Raw genomic sequence first — 24,796 nt, 5'->3', positions numbered from 1 at the left:
ATACGTCATCATCATCATCATCATCATCATATCTGTCACCAGGCTGTATCTCATGAGTTGAATAAACAGATCAGTATTTCCGTTGCCGCTATAAAAACAGTTACCTAAGACTGATTATTTACGGACTTATACTAAAAAGTAACTCGAAACCCTCGGTGGGCGAGTCCGACTCGCATTAGTCCGGTTTTTTCCATCGTATAATATGACATTTATTTGGATTTACGGTAAAAGTAATTGATTACATTACGACCAAGGATGATGCCACCACGGCATTTTCTTCTGTCTGTTTAACTTCATCAGTTGCCGCTGTTTTTCACGAACTTCCTGAAGCTTCTCCGGGTTGTTCTTCAGACGCTCCCTGTACCGCCTCATTTTTTCAGCCGAAGTCAGTCGTCTTTTCCCTAAAAAAGCTGAAACAGGTATACAGATAAATGAGATACGTAAAAGTATTGTATATCGTCGCCTTGTACTAACTAAGCATAGTAAAAGTTTTGTCAATTTGGGGACAAAAGAGGTCAAGCTTAACATAGGAAAAAGGCAAAGTGTATACACATGTATGTGTTGACCAAACATAATAGGTTCAAATGCACAGTCCGCTTCAGATCTGACTCCGCCTCCTTCTATTATGACCTGCAAGAAAAAGAGGGGTCGAACGTCTAGCATAGCAATGCCACATAAGTAGAATAAAGGAAGTGATTTTACTATTTACACTTTTTGTTTAATATTTAAAAATAATAATCCTAAACACTGATTTATTGTTACAAATATGAGTATAATACAGAGGAACAAAAAGTGTCCAATCACAATAATAAATTATATACCATACATAAGTAGAGTAATTCCGTTCCATCTTTTCGTTGTCATTTAAATAAAGAAACCTAACAACCTAAAGTCCTGTCATTGTATCTGCATTCCAAAACATTCATCCGTCTAACGAGTATTGAAAATGCTTTATTTATTTATCCCTTTATAGTTTAATATATTGCCCATCAGAAGTCCTATGTAGCTGCGGCGGCGGATGGTTATGCTCATGGTTGGCATAAACCACTTCCCCCTTCGCGTTGAACTTGACTCGCGCCTGGCAGCGCCCTCTAGCGCGCCGTGAGCAAATCAGCAGGCGGCCGGTAGAGCCGTGGTACGAAAACGTGTAGTTTTGGCACATCACCACGGATTTGTTATTGCGGAGAGGCACTACATAGAAGTCGTTAGCTGTAAAGGGAAAAGTTTGTAGTAAAAAAATACGAGTGAACTTTTAACGCCAGAATAAATATAAGTCACGAAAGATCGAGTTCTTTTTGCTGTCAGTGAATTCAACAAACTTTTAAATGTGGCAAACTCCTTTGATAAGAATGGCTTCTTATTTTATGGCATGCAGCTCAAGCACTTCAAGCGATTCTTTCTATTTTAGAATTTAAAACAAAGTAAACATTTTTCTTTAAACATAGTCCTTTATTTTCACGTTATTTACCTTCACCTTGTCTATAAACTACAAATACTTAATCTTATACTTCTTCTTCTTCTATCCAGACTTTACCCTATTTAATTCTAATACTTATTCTTACTAAAACATCTTAACATTTAAATTTACCGCAAAACGAATACATAAAACAAGTACACCTAAAATAATGTAATTAATTGAAAAATTACTATTATTATTACCTACTTCTACCTACATATTCCAATTATTTTATCAAATAATATAAATAGTATGATTTAGTATATAATATCCAATTAGGTTGTTGTTATTATGGTGAAGTCTAGTAATATATGTACTATTTATAGATTTACACCTACTATTGTATAGATAGTATGTAGAATTCCTCCAACATAACGTAACTAAACATTTTTTCAGCAATATTGCATTTCATGCTATATTCACATTTGACATTAAAGGTACCTACTTGGTACTTCTAACCACGCATACAGATCAGAAAATGAGATCACATCATCACAAACACCGTGGCAATCAGTATAAGATACAAGAGGAAGAAGCTAAATCAATTCTTTCACCAATTTCTTATATCAAGTTATGCATTGAATGGAATTCCTCAAAACATTTCCCCTGACACAATCCTGGAGCATTCGGACATTTAGGACAATAACTAGCTGTGTCGATTCTTTTATTGGTCGTAGTCCAGCAATATACACACCTCTTTCTTCTGATCCTATTGCTTTTTGGATCTCTCGGTAATTTATATGGCGTGTGCAAAGTAAATGACTCGGCTACAGGAATAAACTTAACGTTTTTGTTATCAGAAACCAGAGCATCGATTAGCGCTAATCTGAAATCCTGAATTGCAAGAGGCTTGATAGAAGACTTGTTATAAAGGATATAAGCGTTGCAGAACATCATATTTAAAATATGTAACCCCAATTTCTTGTGCCACTGTATCTTCTTATTTTTATACACAGCTCCATAATACGATACGAAATGATGGTGCTTTTCTATACCTGTCATGTGTTTATCATACTCAAGGAGAAGTTTTGGTTTGTACTTGTTTCCTGTTTTCGTAGTATAAGTTTGCCACGAGTCGTCGTGTTCCGTTGACAATCCCATAACTGTTTGCCGCCCTTGCCATTTTGTAGCGCAAATTCCTTCTTTTGAATACAGTGTAAGTTTTTCATTTGGATTCAACTTGACGTCATTCAAGATTTTAGGTAAGTAGTTTTGATTGAGGCACAAAATACCTGTTACGTGAGTATTATTCAATACTAAATATTTAGCTAATTTCAACGAAGGTTTTACCATGTAAACTGCATGTCCAACTCCCAGTCTTTCCGCAAGCAGGGTTTTGGCAATTTTATCAACTTCTAGTTTTTCTGTACCTGCATAGATTTTCAGTATATAACCATTCTCATCAGAGAGCAGATAAATGTTCACCATTTCACGAGATTTGTTTTTACAACGAATGCTTGTCTCTTTCCAAACAGCTTGACTCTTATCAATGCATAATACTTTATTTGGTTGATATGCTATGGCCATATTGTTGTTGAAACTGTTTATTAATTCAGTAAGTTTATTAAAGTCCCCAACCTTAACTTTTGGATCAAAATCAATACATCGCCACATTCTCAAGAATAAATTGCGTGCCATATGTTTAGTGAAGAAATTAAGTCCAAACTTTTCGCCTTTGTTCCAATAGTCACTCATTCCGTGCATCTGAATTATGCCCATGTGCAGGTACAACGCCAAAAATACTCTCAAATCGTTCATTGTAAACGGTTTCAACTTAGTCATTCTAGCAAAGGCAGGATCTTTGAGCTGAAACAACTTTAGTGCTTGATCGTTCATATTCCTTAGAAGACCTGTAAGAAAATTCTCTGTAAAGATGATATCAAAATAGTCCATTGCCTCATTTGTTTTTATATCCTCGACTTTCAAACCAGTTTTGTTGCTAAAAGGAAGTATATTGCATTTTATCTTTTCTTTACTCCAGTCATCGACTGAATCTTCTTCCTCGGACTCCAAGATTTCAACATTGCATTCGAATCCGAAGTCAAATTCAATATCAGATTCACCTTCGGAGTCTTCGTCACTCGCAACGTCACCATCGGTGCTGCCAGCGTCAACTAAAAGATGAAAACATCGGTTAGTCATTAACATCTGAATCAATAACTAAAAAAAACTGTATAACGATCTATTTTTAGCCAAAGACACGATTGAAAGATTAGATAAGAATAATATTATTTATTTAATATACCCCTGTTCTTTTTTTTTATCTTACACGAATCAATATACCTAATATACAAAAAATATGAGTTCCACACACCTAATTAGCGAATATATTGACGGTGGTGCAGTCTTTATATTTATCTAAATGTGACTCATGGATAAATTTCAATTTTGACTGTTATCTCTCTAAATTCTCAATTTTTCATAGACACTGGTATATTTCCTGCGGCGACACAGCAGGTATATCTACTCTAGATCAGCTAATATGAGTAGCCGAATTATAGTTTAATAAATACCAAAACTGAATCTGATGAATTTTTCAAAACTTAACCTACGACTCAAGTTTAATGTAAGTTCCATCTTCGCTTCTCATATAAACTGGTGCTGGGTGGTTATGCTCGGTGACTGCGAAAATTACATTAAAATCGTCGTCTACTTTCAGCCTGGCTTTGCATTTCCCCCTAAATGCTTTCGAGCATCGCAAGCGATAACTAGTAGCACTGCATTTGGAAAATGTATAGTTCTGGTACATCATAATAGTACCGATGTTCGTATCAAGAAATTGGATACCTGTAAACAATTTTACATACTATATTATTGGTAGGTATTTGTTTTTTAGAGTGAAGAACATTGCGATATCACATCTCAATTGGTTTATTTATTTGTTTATCTTGAAATATCGTTAGGTATTTCTAATGATGCGACATCTAAGTAAATGTTTACATATTATATTATTAAATAAGAAAGTAATACGGGTGCAGTTTCTTATATCAGGCTATAAATCTTATTACAAATATATGCATTATTTATACATGTATTTATATTTATAAGTATGTACTAGCCTTATCACAGACCTTGATAATTAATAGTACCTCGTTCGTACGTAATTTATCGTACAGTCTGCAAAATAATTAGCTTAACATCTTAACATATATACTGGTGTGCTACGCGAATGCGACATTAAGCCGACTGTGCATTCGATAAATTCTATTATTACGGTAAGCAAATATAAGTAGTGATATAATAAAATAAAAATCGAGACAAGAATGTCATTTCACATTTATTCCTCAATACATCACTAATGACTTGTTTAATAATAACATACGCAATAAATCAATTCTTACTTACTTAATAGGTATACGATATGATTCACTTTTATACACTGTAACTACATTTTCGACATGCTTTTCACTACAAGTTCAATTTCTAAATATAAGATGCCCATGAACAGAGCTCGGCAGGGGTGAGCCATTTTGACGTCACTTATGTCAAGTGTAGATATTAATATAGATACACCTTAGAAAGAAATATTAAAATAAAGCTTCTTAGAAGAAGAAGAAGAAGAAAATAAAACTTTATTAATTATAATTAAACTAAAATAACAATGCCTTATGTACAAACAAACTTTAATAGTAGTATATGGATGAATATAAATATTATTTGAAGAGGTTTACTAAAAAAGCTTGCTATAAAATTCATTTGATTTAATGGCGATGTAAAGATCGTAGCGGAAAGGCAGCCTAAATAAAATAATTTCTTTAGCCCCTCAGCTGTGGGAGATGAATATGGCCGCTCCCCCTCATGTGTGGCAGCCTAAGGGGTCTGCTCCACAGACAGGGTTTCTAGGTCCACGTGCAAGTGGAAAATTGCGATTTATTCCGTTTTTTACAATGATACAGTCTATAGTTTGTATTTTGTCTGCCCTTTATTTAATTATCTAACTGCTACTTAAAATTACGACCATTAAACTAACATAAAATAACTGTACAGTCGAATTCAAATTATAGGTACCGAAATGTATCTTTCATTTTCTATTGTAATAAAAAAATTAACAGTTTTTAGGCGTATCTGTTACTCTAATTATGTACATAATGTAATCATACACATCAAAAAAACATAAAATGTCAGGCTTATCAATTAAATACATGATATATACCATTTGAAAACTATATTGAAATTATGTCTGCCCTAGAAATGGCGCACGTAAATAAGTTTCTAATTACATGCATTGTGGAGTCCTACCACACCCTATGTTATAATTTTATACATAAATAAGAAATTTAAGTTGTAAACTATCTGTGGCCAAAGTAATGGTAATGCAGGTGCAGTAGTTCAAGGTAAGAAATGTTTAAAAAAATGCTTCTATTTATTCATGCACCATTGATAGCCCACAAAATGTTGAAAAATCACAGCAACCAGCAGCTTTAATCCAAAGATATTCCGTTTCTCAGGGTATTAATGAAACAATATTTAATAATAAATAATCGCACTTGTTCATATTAAACAAAAAACATCTAAAAACTTAATGTGAAAACAAGACATATATAGACCAAATCACATCTATATGGTTTGATTAATATGGACATACCTAGACCGTAAGAGCAATAAAGGGATATTTCAGAATGTGTGAAGAGTAACACTTAAAATCTTAGTAGCAAACCCCACCACCATCATTATTATTATCATCATCATCATCATCATCATCACTGTCGCCTAGTACCCATATTAAAAGCCTTGCATAATTATTAATTTATATTAAATTTTTTCTACTCGTCAATCTCAGTATAAAGACTTCATGGACCAAACTATAATCTTACAAATTAAATGTCCAGCCCTTGCTCTCACTCATCACAGTTGCGCTGAGCTGTGTTATTATAGCCTATGTGGAAAGAGAAGTATCGTAGAATGTATTAGTCCCCATACAAACCGCGACACTTCCCTAAATCATTCACTCAGTCGCCCTCCCGAACGCCACGGCTGGCGGGGCACGTCCGGCCGCGCGCGGGTTCGTTTCTTCGTTTGCGTTCTCCAACATCTATATTTGTAAGATTGAGTTGTATGTGTACTACTTATGTATTGTTTTTGACTTGTAGAAAAAGTAATGTATGCAACTGTACATAATTAGGCCATAAACACTCGTGTATAATGCAAGTCGCTTCGCTCGTTGCATTAAATCACACTCGTGTTTTAAGGCTTATCATTATGTATCAGTTGCATAAACTACTATTATACCATCCAAGTGTGAGTCAAACTCGCGTACTAAGGGTTTCTAACCACAGGTGCACGATAATCAAATCAAAAATCAAATCAAAATCATTTATTTACACACTACAGTACAACAGTAACTAGTTAACCTGTGAAGTACAAAAATAAAAAACCGGGCAAGTGCGAGTCGAACTCGCGCACGATGGGTTCCGTATCATAATGCAAAAAAAAAAAACAAAAAAAAGCAAAAAAAAAGCTGTCACCCATCCAAGTAGTGAACACTCCCGACGTTGCTTAACTTTGGTAAAAAATCACGTTTGTTGTATGGGAGCCCCATTTAAATCTTTATTTTATTCTGTTTTTAGTATTTGTTGTTATAGCGGCAACAGAAATACATCATCTGTGAAAATTTCAACTTTCTAGCTATCACGGTTCGTGAGATACAGCCTGGTGACAGACGGACGGACGGACGGATGGACGGACGGACGGACGGACAGCGAAGTCTTAGTAATAGGGTCCCGTTTTACCCTTTGGGTACGGAACCCTAAAAAAACGAACATTACAGAAAGGACTGCTAACCTAAAGACTATAGGATGAGAATCTTTATTATTACAGCTGTGACCTCTAAGGATGATACAGTGAAAAGCATGACGATACGCACAAAGCCTTGCCATCACACCCTTCGCAGTATGAAATTGTGGGTTTGCGGCACACAACACATTTCCTTCGTCGATGCCGGGTGTAACCAGCTTGTTGTAACACTTTTTCAAAATATTTAGGCATATGCCTTCCGGGTGTGGTTAAAATTGCCGGTGGACGTGGCGAGACTGGCTTGTGACGCTGAAGCAACTGAATCACCAAGTTTTTACGAAAATTTCGGTGTGTCATTAACGGGTCGTTTTGTTTGAGCATTATAAACGCGTTTAATGTGCTAGCATTTAGTAGCCGTTTGAAAAAAAATTTATACCACACTTTTGTGCGTGTCCGTTCTATGGGGTACATGGCTAGCATTTGATCTTTTTTATCTACCCCTCCCATACAGATATTATAATCGTGTATGAGAGCAGGTTTGACTATGCCACCGCATTCCAGAGTTGTTAAGCCATGGTATGTCGAAATAAGAGCAATACGCTTCTTATCTCGCCATACAATGAGATCAACATCTCCGGATGTGCAACCGCACACCTGGCCGACATTCATGTCCCTATTTGTCAAATTTGTCAACTCAACGGGAACGAATTGACGATTTGTGCGTAGAGTACCAACGCAGTCAAACCCCAAAAGCTTCAACTCCCTCGCTAGAGCAGGGGAGTTGTAATAGTTATCCATCCAAACTGTGTGACCATTGTGCTCCAAACCACGGAGAAGTTTAAGCACAAGAGTCGGTATTTTTCCAGATATGGGATCCTGTTCATTCTGGTTTGTGACGCCCTGTTTTGCCTCTACCTCAAATCGCCATAGGTAGCCCGTTTGGGATTCGCATATTTCGTAGGTTTTAATGCCTACTTGTGCTGCCTTGTTAGGTATGTGGTTTTTAATATTTAGCCAACCCTTCCATTGTGTTAAACTTTCGTCTAATGCAATATTTTGGCCTAAAGTGTACAATGAAGAGAATTTCATATTGAGATGCTGCACAATAGGCAACAATTTATGCAATTTCGCTTCATCATTTGAAAGTCTGTCAGCGGTACATGTGGCATTGTCGTTAAAGTGCAAACACTTGCTCAGCAGTAAAAAGCGGTCGATAGACATATTGGTGGAGAATTCTGGAGTACAAAATATGTCTTTGGTGGTGTTCCAATACTCGTCTAGACGGCTTTTCACTACGATACCCATGGCCAAAATTAAAGCAAAATAAGTGTATAACTCGTCCACTGTTGTGTCTACCCATCTTGTTATTCTGCTATTGGGAGCAATTCCCTGCAGCAGCATTGCCGCTGCTAACTGCTGAGCGTATTTATTTGTTTCGTTGGCTACATGCTCAATAATAGAACGATCCCATATTGCAACGAATGCTTCGTAAGGGTTGGTATAAAGAGCAGTGCGTCTATTAGCCTGGGAGAAGCTTTCCCTTCTTAAGTTTGGTGAAACTTGAGGCTGTGGGAACTGTCTCCATTCAAACCTAAATTTCGCTGGATAAGGAGCTGGACAATCTGCGGCTGTTGTTGGCTGCTCTGTGGGCTCTATAATTGGGGCTGGTGCTGGCTCCGTAGGTTCGACAACCGAAGTAGCAGGGACTGGATTTGGAGGTGGCCAAGAGTACTCCACGGTTGTTGATGACTCTATTTCGTCATCACTGTCGACGTCAGATAAGTACACCCGGGATACTCTTGGCAAAACTATAGGAAACCGTTCTTCGTCTTCATCGTCTTCGCTGTCGTCTGCGTCACTGCCTGTGCAAATAATAACCAAGTGAATATACAGCAGTATGTATTTACAGTCACCTGCAGTGGACGCTAACACCCTCCTCGAACTATCGATTATTTCTTATTGGGCCCAAAATTAACGATCTCCTATGTATGAAGAGAGCGTTAATTTTATTCTGCAGACTGTACTATAAGGAAAATTATGTGAGAACGGTGTATTGTTTAATAACTATATTGAAATACTTACCATAAAAGAGAACGTTTTCTATTTCATTATCCCGCATTGGGCGGCGGCGGATCGCGGCAGAAACGGTTGCTTCAGATGTTCTGAAATAAACGAATATATTAAAAAAAAAAGTTAAAGCCAACAACTGTATTAAAAAAAACGGAAAAAAATGCAAAAAGAAAACAGTCACCCATCCAAGTACTGACCACGCCCGACGTTGCTTAACTTTGGTCAAAAATCACGTTTGCTGTATGGGAGCCCCACTTAAATATTTATTTTATTCTGTTTTTAGTATTTGTTGTTATAGCGGCAACAGAAATACATCATCTGTGAAAATTTCAACTGTCTAGCTATCACGGTTCGTGAGATACAGCCTGGTGACAGACGGACGGACGGACGGACGGACGGACGGACGGATAGCGAAGTCTTAGTAATAGGGTCCCGTTTTACCCTTTGGGTACGGAACCCTAAAAACGAAACTTACGTTTTTGTCTCTCGGCGTATGGCTCCTAATTGCGCCGTTGATTTTGAAACTTGTGTCCCTTGCGGGTGTGGTTCCTGAGGTATGGTACTTGTACTAAACGCATCTGGCGATGTCGATTCTAAAACGGTTGCTTCAGATGTTCTGAAATAAACGAATATATAAAAAAAAAAAAGTTAAAGCCAACAACTGTATTAAAAAACCGGGCAAGTGCGAGTCGGACTCGCGCACGAAGGGTTCCGTACCATGCAAAAAAAAAAAAACAAAAAAAAAGTAAAAAAAACGGTCACCCATCCAAGTACTGACCACTCCCGACGTTGCTTAACTTTGGTCAAAAATCACGTTTGTTGTATGGGAGCCCCATTTCAATCTATATTTTATTCTGTTTTTAGTATTTGTTGTTACAGCGGCAACAGAAATACATCATCTGTGAAAATTTCAACTGTCTAGCTATCACGGTTCGTGAGATACAGCCTGGTGACAGACGGACAGACGGACGGACGGACAGCGAAGTCTTAGTAATAGGGTCCCGTTTTACCCTTTGGGTACGGAACCCTAAAAACACCCTGTTTACAAGGTGCATGGCCAAAAAAGAGGGTCATTCCCCTTCATCATCCCCTTTAAGGGTATATTAATTTGGTATCGTACTCTGGTTGGGAAATCATATAAAAAAAAATATATTCGCGAAAAAATTTTGAAGTGAAAACTTCTTTAGCGGCGCTGAGCACTTTTTGAGGTGGGGAAAAAATGATAAACTCGATTCAGCGTAACACGTAACGCGTAACGTAACGCTGACGTCATGTGTCACGGACAATGTTATTCCCCAAAGAACTTTAGTCATAACGTATCATAATCAGGTCAATTATTTAAAACTGGACTTTTATATTAAGCAATAAAGCTCAATGTTTTAATCTTGTACGGGCTGAAATACGAGGATCTCACAGTTACATTCTAACTTTATATCACTCAAATATAATTCAATAAAGCTACATCTTGATGAAATCGCTAATAAAAGTGAACTCTAGTACTGGTGAATAAAACTCAAAATATCATTACCAAATATATTTAGATGCGAGATCTGCAAGGTTACTTTACAATTTCTATTCGAATTTTAAACAATTAACGCTACAAATTTAAGCTCACTGGCCAGCAATTTCGGAAGTAAAGTTTTTCAATAGAAAAGAGGATGGGTCAATGATAGTACATAGTGCTGCAGACATTTTAGACTAGTCATTGAGTTTTCACTTCTGTCGGCACTCCCGGAGTGCAACCCGTTTTTTTTTGTATGGGGCTGGATCATCTTTAAGTGGGCCAACTATCCATAGAAAAAAAAAATTCGCGTCAAAAATATTATTATTCAATTTTTTTAAATCAGATTATTATACCAAATCTGCCCATAAAAGAAATGACCCTCTTTTTTTGGCCACCTTGTATACTTACATAGGTGTTAAAAAATTATAAATATCTCACCTACAATAAAATCTCTCAAACTAGTACTTTTATCTTAAAAAGAAAACACGATAAAAAAAACTGTGAATATTCGGCGATCAGATTATTAGTAAAGTTAGTAAGTGGAATGTGCTATGCAAACATGCGTTAGTAACATGACAGCGCCGTCTGTGGCGACAGCCTAGCAGGTGCTCGTCCAGTCTGTTGCGACAGCCCGAGAGGTTATGTGCCGACCGTTATTTAGTTTGATAGCTATTATTCACTTTAAACAGATTTTAAACTAATTTCATTGTATTTAATATAATCTATATGAACTACGACATATTATGATTGTTTTAAGACATAGTAAAACTTATACAAATAATAAGAAACCGAGCAAGAAAATTTCGGCTATGACTTGGCATGTCATTTCTTCACACCTTTAGCACTTATATTATTCTAAAAACACACCCAAACATAATATTAACAAAAGTTTACTTACAGTCAAGGAATTTAAATTCCGACCCATTTCGTACTTTGTCACAGTGACAATCAATATGAAACCGCTAGAGACCTCATACGGTTGTCACTGTGACAAAGTACGAAATGGGTCGGAATTTAAATTCCTTGACTGTACATTTCCTCAGCTTTTTAAAGGTTTCACCATAAAAATCTACAATTTTACTATAACAACACGCAACATCCTACTCGTCACAGTGGCTGTTTTTGACTGACGAAACTTAACGACTTTTTCAACCGTTGAACATTCAAATGTTCGCTTGCTAGCTGTCTTGCTTCATTCACTCCACGATTAAATATGTCAGAGCGAGTTAAACATATGTTTCACTGATATTTTACCTTAAGTTTAGGCGCGAATTATGCGAACCTGGCAGGTTGAGCCACAGATAAACCGCCAATTTTATGACCGCCTGAAAGGCGCTCCCACAGTTGAGGGGTTAGTTATTAAATTAAACCACATATACCATCGAATGACACGGCATGTCCATGTTGTGCAAACTCTGAAAACAGCTCAGCCCCGCCGAGCTCTGCCCATGAAGCTGAGAGACACTTGCGCGTTCCAGGGTTAGCCGACTCTCGGAATTAATCAACAATTCAGAACTGTATAAACGGTTAACCCCGAGTTAGTTGGCAAACCCCAGAACGCGCAAGTGGCCCTTATACATTCTTTGAATAATTTATTATCTAGTCAAATAAGTAAACATAAGAAAAATGGTTTAAACCTATAGACACAAGAGAATAGAAATAACTCGTAAAACGTAGCTACTTTGATTTAGCCAATTTTAATGTATTTTCCTCCAAAATTTTTATACATCGGCGGATCATGATTATGGTCCGTATGGGCTTGCATAATCTGTCCAAATTTGTCCAAGGTAACTCGGGCCTTGCATTTGCTAGCAAGGCTCTTTGAGCAATAGTAGTACCTGCCGTTTTTCGGCCCCCTTTCCGAAAATGTGTACCCTTGGTACAACATCAGTTTGGTTTTTCCTGTGTCAATAAATTCATACTCGTAGTCATATTGAACATCTGGAAATCAGAAACAATAAATGGATGTTCATTTTCTTACTGAAATACTTCTAAAACTTTAGGAATGTGATTTTAAATACGAAAAATTCTAAAAAACACACTGTATTCTACACTTTCCATTTATATAAATAATCGAACAAAAATATTCAAATTGAAAGAATTACAATACTTGTATATTAAGAGTTTGGCTTAAGAAACCTAAGGCCCTGCCGCAAAAAATTAAAATCGAAATTTCCTGTGGGTTGCAACGTGATCAATTTGATTTCGTTTGCTAAAATTCCTTATAAAAACTCCCGTTCTCATGCGATTTTCACGTGTATTCCTCCTACATCCGTATACACAGGCGGACCGTGATTGTGCTCTGCCAAGTCGTGTGCGATGTGTCCAAATTTGTCCAAAATAAGTCGGGCCTTGCACTTAGTACTGAGAGATCTCGAACAGTAATAGTACCTGCCGTTTTTTGGTCCCTTCTCCGAAAACGTATAGTTTCGGTAGAGAAGCAGTTTTGATTTCCTCGTCTGTATAAATTGGTAGTCAGCTGGAAACCCAAATATAACAGAGTTATAATAAATGTTTGCTATAAAATTTTGTTAAATAATCATTTTTCACTGTTATTTCTATACTACAACACCGGAACAAAAAACAAGAGCGTTTTTAACGCAAGTTTCTTTAATGTAAATTATTGAGATATTACATAAATAGGCATTAACTCTTGTACAGGAGACTACTTGTTACTTATATTTTTTTTATTTACAATATATAAATAAAAGTAACGAATATAAAATGAATAAAATTAGGAAATGTTTATATACCGATCGCCGATCTTCGTATAAACCGGTTGTTTGTGGTTATGCTCCGTGGATGCTCTCGCGATATAGTCACGTTCGTCCAGAGTGATACGCGCCGGACACCGGCCACGTATCATCCTAGACATGTTATGTCGCTTGTACTACTATACGAAGTAGTAATGAGGTTTAAAGTACAAATAAAAAAATAATAAAATTAGGAAATTTTTATATACTGATCATCGATCTTCGTATAAACCGGTTGTTTGTGGTTATGCTCCGTGGATGCTCTCGCGATATAGCCACGTTCGTCCAGAGTGATACGCGCCGGACACCGGCCACGTATCATCCTAGACATGTTATGTCGCTTGTACTACTATACGAAGTAGTAATGAGGTTTAAAGTACAAATAAAAAAATAATAAAATTAGGAAATTTTTATATACTGATCACCGATCTTCGTATAAACCGGGTGTTTGTGGTTATGCTCCGTGGATGCTCTCGCGATATAGCCACGTTCGTCCAGGGTGATACGCGCAGGACACCGGCCACTTATCATCTTAGAACAGTAGTAGTGTCTCCCGGTCTTCGGCCCTTTGCTGGAGAAAGTATAGCCTTCGTATAGGAGTAGTCTTGTCTTCCCCACGGTTATAAACTCGTAAAATTGATCTACAAAAAAACAACCGAATAGATAACCTCCTTCTTTGACATTTGGAAGTCGGTTAAAAGTTATATAATATATAATTTATATAGTAACAAAACTCAAAACACTGGAATACCTAGTTATTTACGATACAAGTGCGGAAAAGAGGTTATCCAAAACGGGTGGCGATAAATTAAAACACGACAGAGTTGCGAAGTACCTATTCCCACAAGTATTGTGCAACGATTTACAGTACATATGCCCCTTAACATTTTTTACATAGTTGCGTAATGTGGTAATAGTGCGTAATTTGTTCAGAAATGGTCGTCTGATATTATGCTTGAAAAACTTTATTTTCTCAAAAGAAATTGTACATTTAATTTCATGAGAATACATACTAAAATAAAAAGAAATCAGTGTCAATCAATATTGCCCTGAGTTACATAAATATAGTTTATAGGCAAGTAGGCTGCAATGTGCTTATGAACGCCAAACAAAGCTACACCGGCTCTAACCCTACACCTCTGCCCGGGAAGATTCCCTACTCGATTCGAGGAGGGTATCCCAATATGGGTCCGGCTAGAAACTCTACAGGACACATCTTTTCACATCACATTATATCTTATAATATAAACATGCATTAATTTATAAAATACAATTTACGCGTTTTAAATATCTGAACTACCATTCCACACACTACACTTTTTTACCAGATTCGCACAATCTGTAGTTATGTCAATATTTCATTTGATTTTCACATACCACGGCCCGCATTTCTTATAAACAGGTTTGCCGTGATTATGATCAATACAAGCCTTCGTGATTTTACCCTCAGCATCGAGAATAATGTGAGCTGGGCACAGATTGCGCCTTTTCCTTGAGCAATAGAAACCTCTTCCTTTTTTAGATCCCAGGGAATAAGAGTAGCCTTGGCACATTAATAGTGTCGATTTTTCCGTTTTTATGAATTCGTATTGCAAACCTGTGAAGAAATATAAAACATTACAGGAAAATATCTATAAATTTACAAGTTGTATTCCTTTCTGTGTACCTAACCTACGACCATATCCATTATACGCAGCACTCTCAAAAAAGGTCAAGCTCAAATAGAAAAAAACGAATTTATAATTGTGCTTTTTTTAGCGGACGGGATTCGGGAGCGGTAGGATTTTTTTACCTTTTGAACATATGGATCAACTAAGAAAAATCAACACAAGCAGCTTTTCAAAGCCATGTGTATGTATACGGCGTCACTGTACAGCTATCATTTCAAGATATAGGATATAGTGAAATAGGGTGATGAATGTCCTTACATAACGTGTCGCTTTATTATTCGGGCATTGTGTATTACTGCTTAATAAAATCTAAGATTACACAAATTTTATATTTTTAGGGTCTCAGGTGCGGTGTGTAAAAAGGTTCTACCATCTTGACTTGTGGCCAAAATCGAAAACTAAAACTGAATATTGACACAGATGATGTCAATATATTTAAGCGATTTTCACATGCCACGGTCCGCATTTCTTATAAATAGGTTTCTCGTGATTATGCTCAACATAAGCCTTTGTGATATTGCCTTCAGCATCAAGAACAATACGAGCTGGGCACAAATTGCGCTTTTTCCTGGAGCAATAGAAACTTTTGCTGTGTTTAGATCCCAGGGAATAAGAGTAGCCTTGGCACATTAATAGTGTAGATTTTTCCGTTTGTATGAATTCGTAGTGCAAACCTATGAAGAAATTATGATTATTAATTTAGCATATAAAATATTACAGGAAAATATCTACATATTACAAGTTACTTGTATTCCATTGTGTGTACCTAACCTAGGACCATATCCAATATAGGTACGCAGCACTCACAAAAAAGCCAAAACGGCCGAACTTAGTTTAGTTTGTGTGCGTTGTCTTTATATGTGATAGTAAGTTTCTTTGGAGGAGCTCGTCGCTTGTACATACATGGTTACTGAAACGATATTTTGTTAGAGAACCAAGGTGACCGACATAGCTTTGAAAGTTAGTACGCTGAAGTGGCAATGGGCTGGCCACATATGTCGCAGAACCGATAATCGCTGGAGTAAGCGTGTTCTGGAGTGAAGACCGCGTCTGGGCAAACGTAGCGTGACTAGCGTGGGACGCCCTCTGGCCAGGTGGCGGGATGACTTGCACAGGAGGGCTAGCAGCGACTGGATGTATAAAGCGGCAGACCGGGCCACGTGACGTACCTACTGAAACGGGCTGATGATGATGAAAACGATTTTTCTCCAATACGCTCGGAAATGTTCACTTTATTGTAGCAAAAATAGAACAGGAAGTTATTCATTATATCAAACCAAATATAATAGTACATTATTGTCGAGGCTCGGAAGTAGCTACTTGCAGGCTGAGGATTCGTTTTAAACGGACGACCTTGGTAGTCCGTTTAATTGAATCCGAAGCCAGCAAGTAGCCTTCCAGCCGAGTCATATATAGTGCTTTTCTCAAAAATGGTGCAAGAAATATATATATATCATAGAAATATTTTACAAAACCAACGTTCTTACGTATATATTTTCACAGAAAATAGCCCTTGCGGCCTTTTTATTTTTTTAATAAAAAAATTGATGTGTATTTTTCTGCCGAAAATACGCCAAGCTATTTGAGACAGCTAAATAGTCGCCGTACTAATCATCTGTTTGGCTGTTTAATGGGCCTGTGCCTTCATTTGATATGGTCATTTCAACTTTTAAAAAGTTTGGAACTCGACAAATAATGGAATTTGTATGCAACATTGCAGTCCCAAAATCGAGACTGCAATGTTTTTAACTTTTTAATTTTTGACTGACCATAAACTACTCGCTTCGCGACCTATTTTTTAGACGGCAAATTCGACTTTGCCGTCCATTTTTGAGAAAAAATCCTTAATTCATAATTGTGCTAATTAGAAGACGGGAGTTTTTACCTTTTGAACATATGGATCAACTATGAAAATCAGAAGCCTATGGAAGAGACTGGTCAGCAACATTAGGACATGATGTCACGATCCTCAGCATTGAGGGAACGACTGATTATGATGAAAATCAACATAAACAGCCAATTATTAAAGCCCGACCCCGTACAACTATCATTTTAAGATATCGGATAAAGTGAAATAGGGTGATAAATGACCTTACATTACATGTCGCTTGTGTATTCGAGCGTTGTCTATGATCGTCTGAATATCTACCACTGAATAAAATCAAAGATTACATAAATTTGATTTCTAACGATCTCAGGTGCGGTGTGTAAAAACAGCTTGAACGGTTCTACCATCTTGACTAATGGCCAAAATTGAAAACGTAAACTGGATATTGACACGGATGATGTTAATATATTTATGCGATTTTTACATGCCACGGTCCGCATTTCTTATAAATAGGTTTTTCATGATTATACACAACACAAGCCAATGAGTCGTATCGGCCGACGTCTGCCGACGCTGCAGCGTGTTTTTGTTATAAATCAAACCAAAAGTACGAAAATCGATAATTAAGTATAATATTGAAAAATTAGCTATGGGAGATACTTTTGATTGTTAGGTATTCTAAAAACCAAAATCATCAGTTCAAGTTTCAAGAATTATAAAACCTTTCTATTATGATAGGTCAGACAAAGGAACTGAATTGGCAAAACGGCCAAAATTTTCTTCAAGAAATTTTTATATACTGATCATGGATCTTTTTGTACACTGGTTTTTCATGGTTGTGATTAGTAAGAGCTTTTATTATATTGCCATCCACATCTAGGGCCAAACGCGCTTGGCACTTACTTCTCGTGTTCCTTCTTGAGCAGTAAAAGTTTCTGCCCTTCTTTGGCCCCTGGTGAGAAAATGTGTATCCTTTATACATTAGTAATTTTGTCTTTCCCACATCAATGTATTCGTAGTGCGTGTCTGTAAATATAAGGTTGTAACAAAAATATAATAATTTACTACTTTCAGGGTGAAAACTGAAAAATCTTAGAACAGTAGTAGTGTCTCCCGGTCTTCGGCCCTTTGCTGGAGAAAGTATAGCCTTCGTATAGGAGTAGTCTTGTCTTCCCCACGGTTATAAACTCGTAAAATTGATCTACAAAAAAACAACCGAATAGATAACCTCCTTCTTTGACATTTGGAAGTCGGTTAAAAGTTATATAATATATAATTTACATATATAGTAACAAAACTCAAAACACTGGAATACCTAGTTATTTACGATACAAGTGCGGAAAAGAGGTTATCCAAAACGGGTGGCGATAAATTAAAACACGACAGAGTTGCGAAGTACCTATTCCCACAAGTATTGTGCAACGATTTACAGTACATATGCCCCTTAACATTTTTTACATAGTTGCGTAATGTGGTAATAGTGCGTAATTTGTTCAGAAATGGTCGTCTGATATTATGCTTGAAAAACTTTATTTTCTCAAAAGAAATTGTACATTTAATTTCATGAGAATACATACTAAAATAAAAAGAAATCAGTGTCAATCAATATTGCCCTGAGTTACATAAATATAGTTTATAGGCAAGTAGGCTGCAATGTGCTTATGAACGCCAAACAAAGCTACACCGGCTCTAACCCTACACCTCTGCCCGGGAAGATTCCCTACTCGATTCGAGGAGGGTATCCCAATATGGGTCCGGCTAGAAACTCTACAGGACACATCTTTTCACATCACATTATATCTTATAATATAAACATGCATTAATTTATAAAATACAATTTACGCGTTTTAAATATCTGAACTACCATTCCACACACTACACTTTTTTACCAGATTCGCACAATCTGTAGTTATGTCAATATTTCATTTGATTTTCACATACCACGGCCCGCATTTCTTATAAACAGGTTTGCCGTGATTATGATCAATACAAGCCTTCGTGATTTTACCCTCAGCATCGAGAATAATGTGAGCTGGGCACAGATTGCGCCTTTTCCTTGAGCAATAGAAACCTCTTCCTTTTTTAGATCCCAGGGAATAAGAGTAGCCTTGGCACATTAATAGTGTCGATTTTTCCGTTTTTATGAATTCGTATTGCAAACCTGTGAAGAAATATAAAACATTACAGGAAAATATCTATAAATTTACAAGTTGTATTCCTTTCTGTGTACCTAACCTACGACCATATCCATTATACGCAGCACTCTCAAAAAAGGTCAAGCTCAAATAGAAAAAAACGAATTTATAATTGTGCTTTTTTTAGCGGACGGGATTCGGGAGCGGTAGGATTTTTTTACCTTTTGAACATATGGATCAACTAAGAAAAATCAACACAAGCAGCTTTTCAAAGCCATGTGTATGTATACGGCGTCACTGTACAGCTATCATTTCAAGATATAGGATATAGTGAAATAGGGTGATGAATGTCCTTACATAACGTGTCGCTTTATTATTCGGGCATTGTGTATTACTGCTTAATAAAATCTAAGATTACACAAATTTTATATTTTTAGGGTCTCAGGTGCGGTGTGTAAAAAGGTTCTACCATCTTGACTTGTGGCCAAAATCGAAAACTAAAACTGAATATTGACACAGATGATGTCAATATATTTAAGCGATTTTCACATGCCACGGTCCGCATTTCTTATAAATAGGTTTCTCGTGATTATGCTCAACATAAGCCTTTGTGATATTGCCTTCAGCATCAAGAACAATACGAGCTGGGCACAAATTGCGCTTTTTCCTGGAGCAATAGAAACTTTTGCTGTGTTTAGATCCCAGGGAATAAGAGTAGCCTTGGCACATTAATAGTGTAGATTTTTCCGTTTGTATGAATTCGTAGTGCAAACCTATGAAGAAATTATGATTATTAATTTAGCATATAAAATATTACAGGAAAATATCTACATATTACAAGTTACTTGTATTCCATTGTGTGTACCTAACCTAGGACCATATCCAATATAGGTACGCAGCACTCACAAAAAAGCCAAAACGGCCGAACTTAGTTTAGTTTGTGTGCGTTGTCTTTATATGTGATAGTAAGTTTCTTTGGAGGAGCTCGTCGCTTGTACATACATGGTTACTGAAACGATATTTTGTTAGAGAACCAAGGTGACCGACATAGCTTTGAAAGTTAGTACGCTGAAGTGGCAATGGGCTGGCCACATATGTCGCAGAACCGATAATCGCTGGAGTAAGCGTGTTCTGGAGTGAAGACCGCGTCTGGGCAAACGTAGCGTGACTAGCGTGGGACGCCCTCTGGCCAGGTGGCGGGATGACTTGCACAGGAGGGCTAGCAGCGACTGGATGTATAAAGCGGCAGACCGGGCCACGTGACGTACCTACTGAAACGGGCTGATGATGATGAAAACGATTTTTCTCCAATACGCTCGGAAATGTTCACTTTATTGTAGCAAAAATAGAACAGGAAGTTATTCATTATATCAAACCAAATATAATAGTACATTATTGTCGAGGCTCGGAAGTAGCTACTTGCAGGCTGAGGATTCGTTTTAAACGGACGACCTTGGTAGTCCGTTTAATTGAATCCGAAGCCAGCAAGTAGCCTTCCAGCCGAGTCATATATAGTGCTTTTCTCAAAAATGGTGCAAGAAATATATATATATCATAGAAATATTTTACAAAACCAACGTTCTTACGTATATATTTTCACAGAAAATAGCCCTTGCGGCCTTTTTATTTTTTTAATAAAAAAATTGATGTGTATTTTTCTGCCGAAAATACGCCAAGCTATTTGAGACAGCTAAATAGTCGCCGTACTAATCATCTGTTTGGCTGTTTAATGGGCCTGTGCCTTCATTTGATATGGTCATTTCAACTTTTAAAAAGTTTGGAACTCGACAAATAATGGAATTTGTATGCAACATTGCAGTCCCAAAATCGAGACTGCAATGTTTTTAACTTTTTAATTTTTGACTGACCATAAACTACTCGCTTCGCGACCTATTTTTTAGACGGCAAATTCGACTTTGCCGTCCATTTTTGAGAAAAAATCCTTAATTCATAATTGTGCTAATTAGAAGACGGGAGTTTTTACCTTTTGAACATATGGATCAACTATGAAAATCAGAAGCCTATGGAAGAGACTGGTCAGCAACATTAGGACATGATGTCACGATCCTCAGCATTGAGGGAACGACTGATTATGATGAAAATCAACATAAACAGCCAATTATTAAAGCCCGACCCCGTACAACTATCATTTTAAGATATCGGATAAAGTGAAATAGGGTGATAAATGACCTTACATTACATGTCGCTTGTGTATTCGAGCGTTGTCTATGATCGTCTGAATATCTACCACTGAATAAAATCAAAGATTACATAAATTTGATTTCTAACGATCTCAGGTGCGGTGTGTAAAAACAGCTTGAACGGTTCTACCATCTTGACTAATGGCCAAAATTGAAAACGTAAACTGGATATTGACACGGATGATGTTAATATATTTATGCGATTTTTACATGCCACGGTCCGCATTTCTTATAAATAGGTTTTTCATGATTATACACAACACAAGCCAATGAGTCGTATCGGCCGACGTCTGCCGACGCTGCAGCGTGTTTTTGTTATAAATCAAACCAAAAGTACGAAAATCGATAATTAAGTATAATATTGAAAAATTAGCTATGGGAGATACTTTTGATTGTTAGGTATTCTAAAAACCAAAATCATCAGTTCAAGTTTCAAGAATTATAAAACCTTTCTATTATGATAGGTCAGACAAAGGAACTGAATTGGCAAAACGGCCAAAATTTTCTTCAAGAAATTTTTATATACTGATCATGGATCTTTTTGTACACTGGTTTTTCATGGTTGTGATTAGTAAGAGCTTTTATTATATTGCCATCCACATCTAGGGCCAAACGCGCTTGGCACTTACTTCTCGTGTTCCTTCTTGAGCAGTAAAAGTTTCTGCCCTTCTTTGGCCCCTGGTGAGAAAATGTGTATCCTTTATACATTAGTAATTTTGTCTTTCCCACATCAATGTATTCGTAGTGCGTGTCTGTAAATATAAGGTTGTAACAAAAATATAATAATTTACTACTTTCAGGGTGGAAACTGAATTTAGGGTAAAAATTTAATTTAATAATATGTACATGCACTGCGCTTAGTAATAAATCTCCTGCTAAGTAGGTACATAAAATAAAATACACGACAATTTAAGTAGTAGTAGTAGTAATCACTTTAGTGTACACAACACAGGTTTACTAAAATATATTAGAAAGACATTGTAACAGTTTTTCGATCAGGTCACGTGTCCGTCTTACAAATCTTACGCTCACTAAACCTGTCGCGAGTTTAACATTTTTTCCCCATCACAAAAAGTGCACAGCGCCGCTAAAGTAGTTTGCACTTCAAAAATAAAATGCGAAAGGATTTTAGGCAATTCTTATAAAGTGACCATCGATTTTTTTATAGACAGGCTTTTCATGATTATGATGTGTAAACGCTTTTGTAATATTGCCATCCAGATCTATTGCCACGCGAGCCAGGCACTTGCTACTAAGTTTCCTGGAACAGTGAAAGTTTCTGCTGCGCTTGGGCCCTTGATGAGAGAATGTGTATCCTTTATACATGAGTAGTTTCGTCTTCCCCACATTAATGAATTGATACAGCAGGTCTAAAACAAATATTTGCATGAACACATGAATCAATTTTTATACACAATATTAACTTTAGGTGAAATATGAAAAGTGTGAAGATTAAGACTTATTTATTTCATAATTTTAAATTACAATATAAATTATTTTTATAGATTTATATTATGATCGTCAAGTAGGAAAAATAATTATTGACGATATAAAAATATCAAGGAATATACTTATACCTAATTTATTTTAGAAAAGAAAATACACAGAAAAAATACAAAATGAATTTAGGAAATTCTTATAAAATGATCACCGAATTTTTTATAAACCGGTTTTTCGTGGTTATGATCGGTATCCTCTCTTATTATACATCCGCTCTCATCCAAGATCACTCGAGCCTGACATCTGATGCTAGTCTTCCTCGAGCAATGGAAACTTCTACTGAATTTTGAGCCTTGGCGTGAGAATGTGTATCCTTTATACATGAGCAGTTTCGTCTTCCCCACATTAATGCATTCGTAGTCTGGGCCTATAAAAAATATTTGATACAATGTTTACACACAATATTAATGGAAGTTTTAGGTGAAAAGACTAAATAATTGTAATAGATAAGTATATCAAAGAAAATACTTTAAAAAAATGTGTATTTAATTCAATAATGACACGTTTGCACACAGTTGAATGCTGCATTCGACAGTAGACAGAGTCACGATTTTTAAACACATGAGAGTTTGTAAAGTCCATCATCATTATTAGCAATATTTTTTGCAGATTATTTTTGCAACGTCGGTTAGCGTCAAGGTCAAGGTTAAATGATGTTGGAAGTCAGGACATGAATGAAACCTATTCGATGACTGAAGAGTGGATTCTACAGATATCTAATACTTTTTCCGTATTTTGGTAAAATGCACAGAAAAAATACAAAAGAATGTTAGGAAATTCGTATAAAATTATCGCCGAATTTTCTATAAACCGGTTTTTCGTGGTTATGATCAGTATCCTCTCTTATTATATATCCATCGGCATCCAAGGTCAGACGAGCCTGACATCTAACGCTCATTTTCCTGGAGCAAAAGAAACTTCTACTGCGGATTGAGCCTTGACGTGAAAATGTGTATCCTTTATACATGAGTAGTTTTGTCTTCCCCACATTAATGAATTCGTAGTGCATGTCTAAAAAAATGTTTTCTTCTTAGGCCCCCCCCCACATCTGGCGTCTTTCGAGCGTCGGCGTCTGTCGGCGTCGGTCCAGCGCTATGGAAAATGACGTCGCTGCGCAGTTGCGTCGACGCTGCGTCGACGTTGCGTCGACGTCGGCCATAGAATTGTAGACGCCGACGCTCGAAAGACGCCAGATGTGGGGGGGCCCTTATACACAATATCAAATGGAATTTCAAGTAAGTAAAATATGAATAGTGTGAACACTAAATAACACATGCCTTGTACCTACTGACTAAGTAAATCAAACAAAAAACCTAAAGAACGCGTATTTAATTAGATAAGGAAATATTTGCACTAGGTTTATTACTTGACATTTTTGGCTATGATTTTTAGTGAAGTAACTAAATTTTTTTAATTAAGTATTTTATTTGAGAAAACAAGGTGCACCGAAAAAATACATAATCATTTCAGGTAATTCTTATAAAATTATCACCACTTTTTTTATACACTGGTTTCATGTGATTATGATCAGTAAACTCTTTTATTATATATCCATCCGAATGCAAGATCAGACGAGCCTGACACCTACTGCTAATTTTTCTGGAGCAATAGAAACTTCTACTGCGTTTTGGGCCTTGGTGTGAAAATGTGTATCCCTTATACATGAGCAGTTTTGACTTTCCTGTGTTAATGTACTCGTAGTGGAAGCCTAGAACAAATCAATTCATATAAAATGACAATTTCAACTTTGCCACAAAACGCAGTACAGCTACAGTCAATAAAATAGTTAAAAAAAATACAAGCATTGATACCTAAAAACTAAGGAATAATATAAATAAATAAATAAATATTATAGGACATTCTTACACAGATTGACTAAGTCCCACAGTAAGCTCAAGAAGGCTTGTGTTGTGGGTACTCAGACAATGATATATATAATATACAAA

The 24,796-nt window shown here is 36.6% G+C and overlaps 1 protein-coding gene across 1 annotated transcript; it reads right to left on the bottom strand.

The window, feature by feature from the left end:
- Nucleotides 1–6,976: 6,976 nt before the first annotated feature.
- Nucleotides 6,977–10,271, bottom strand: LOC134679586 (piggyBac transposable element-derived protein 4-like). Its single transcript, XM_063538538.1, has 3 exons — nucleotides 9,735–10,271; nucleotides 9,272–9,351; nucleotides 6,977–9,051 (listed from the first exon to the last, which is right to left on the bottom strand). The coding sequence occupies exons 2-3, from the start codon at nucleotides 9,306–9,308 to the stop codon at nucleotides 7,283–7,285; spliced, it is 1,806 nt and encodes a 601-aa protein (XP_063394608.1). The 5' UTR covers nucleotides 9,309–9,351; nucleotides 9,735–10,271; the 3' UTR covers nucleotides 6,977–7,282.
- Between the last annotated feature and the right edge of the window lie 14,525 nt (nucleotides 10,272–24,796).

The sequence above is a fragment of the Cydia fagiglandana genome, chromosome 2, assembly GCF_963556715.1.
Source record: "Cydia fagiglandana chromosome 2, ilCydFagi1.1, whole genome shotgun sequence".
In the NCBI taxonomy this organism is placed as follows: domain Eukaryota; kingdom Metazoa; phylum Arthropoda; class Insecta; order Lepidoptera; family Tortricidae; genus Cydia; species Cydia fagiglandana.
Note: the sequence above shows the minus strand (reverse complement) of the source record. Positions and strands in the feature narration are given on the sequence as shown.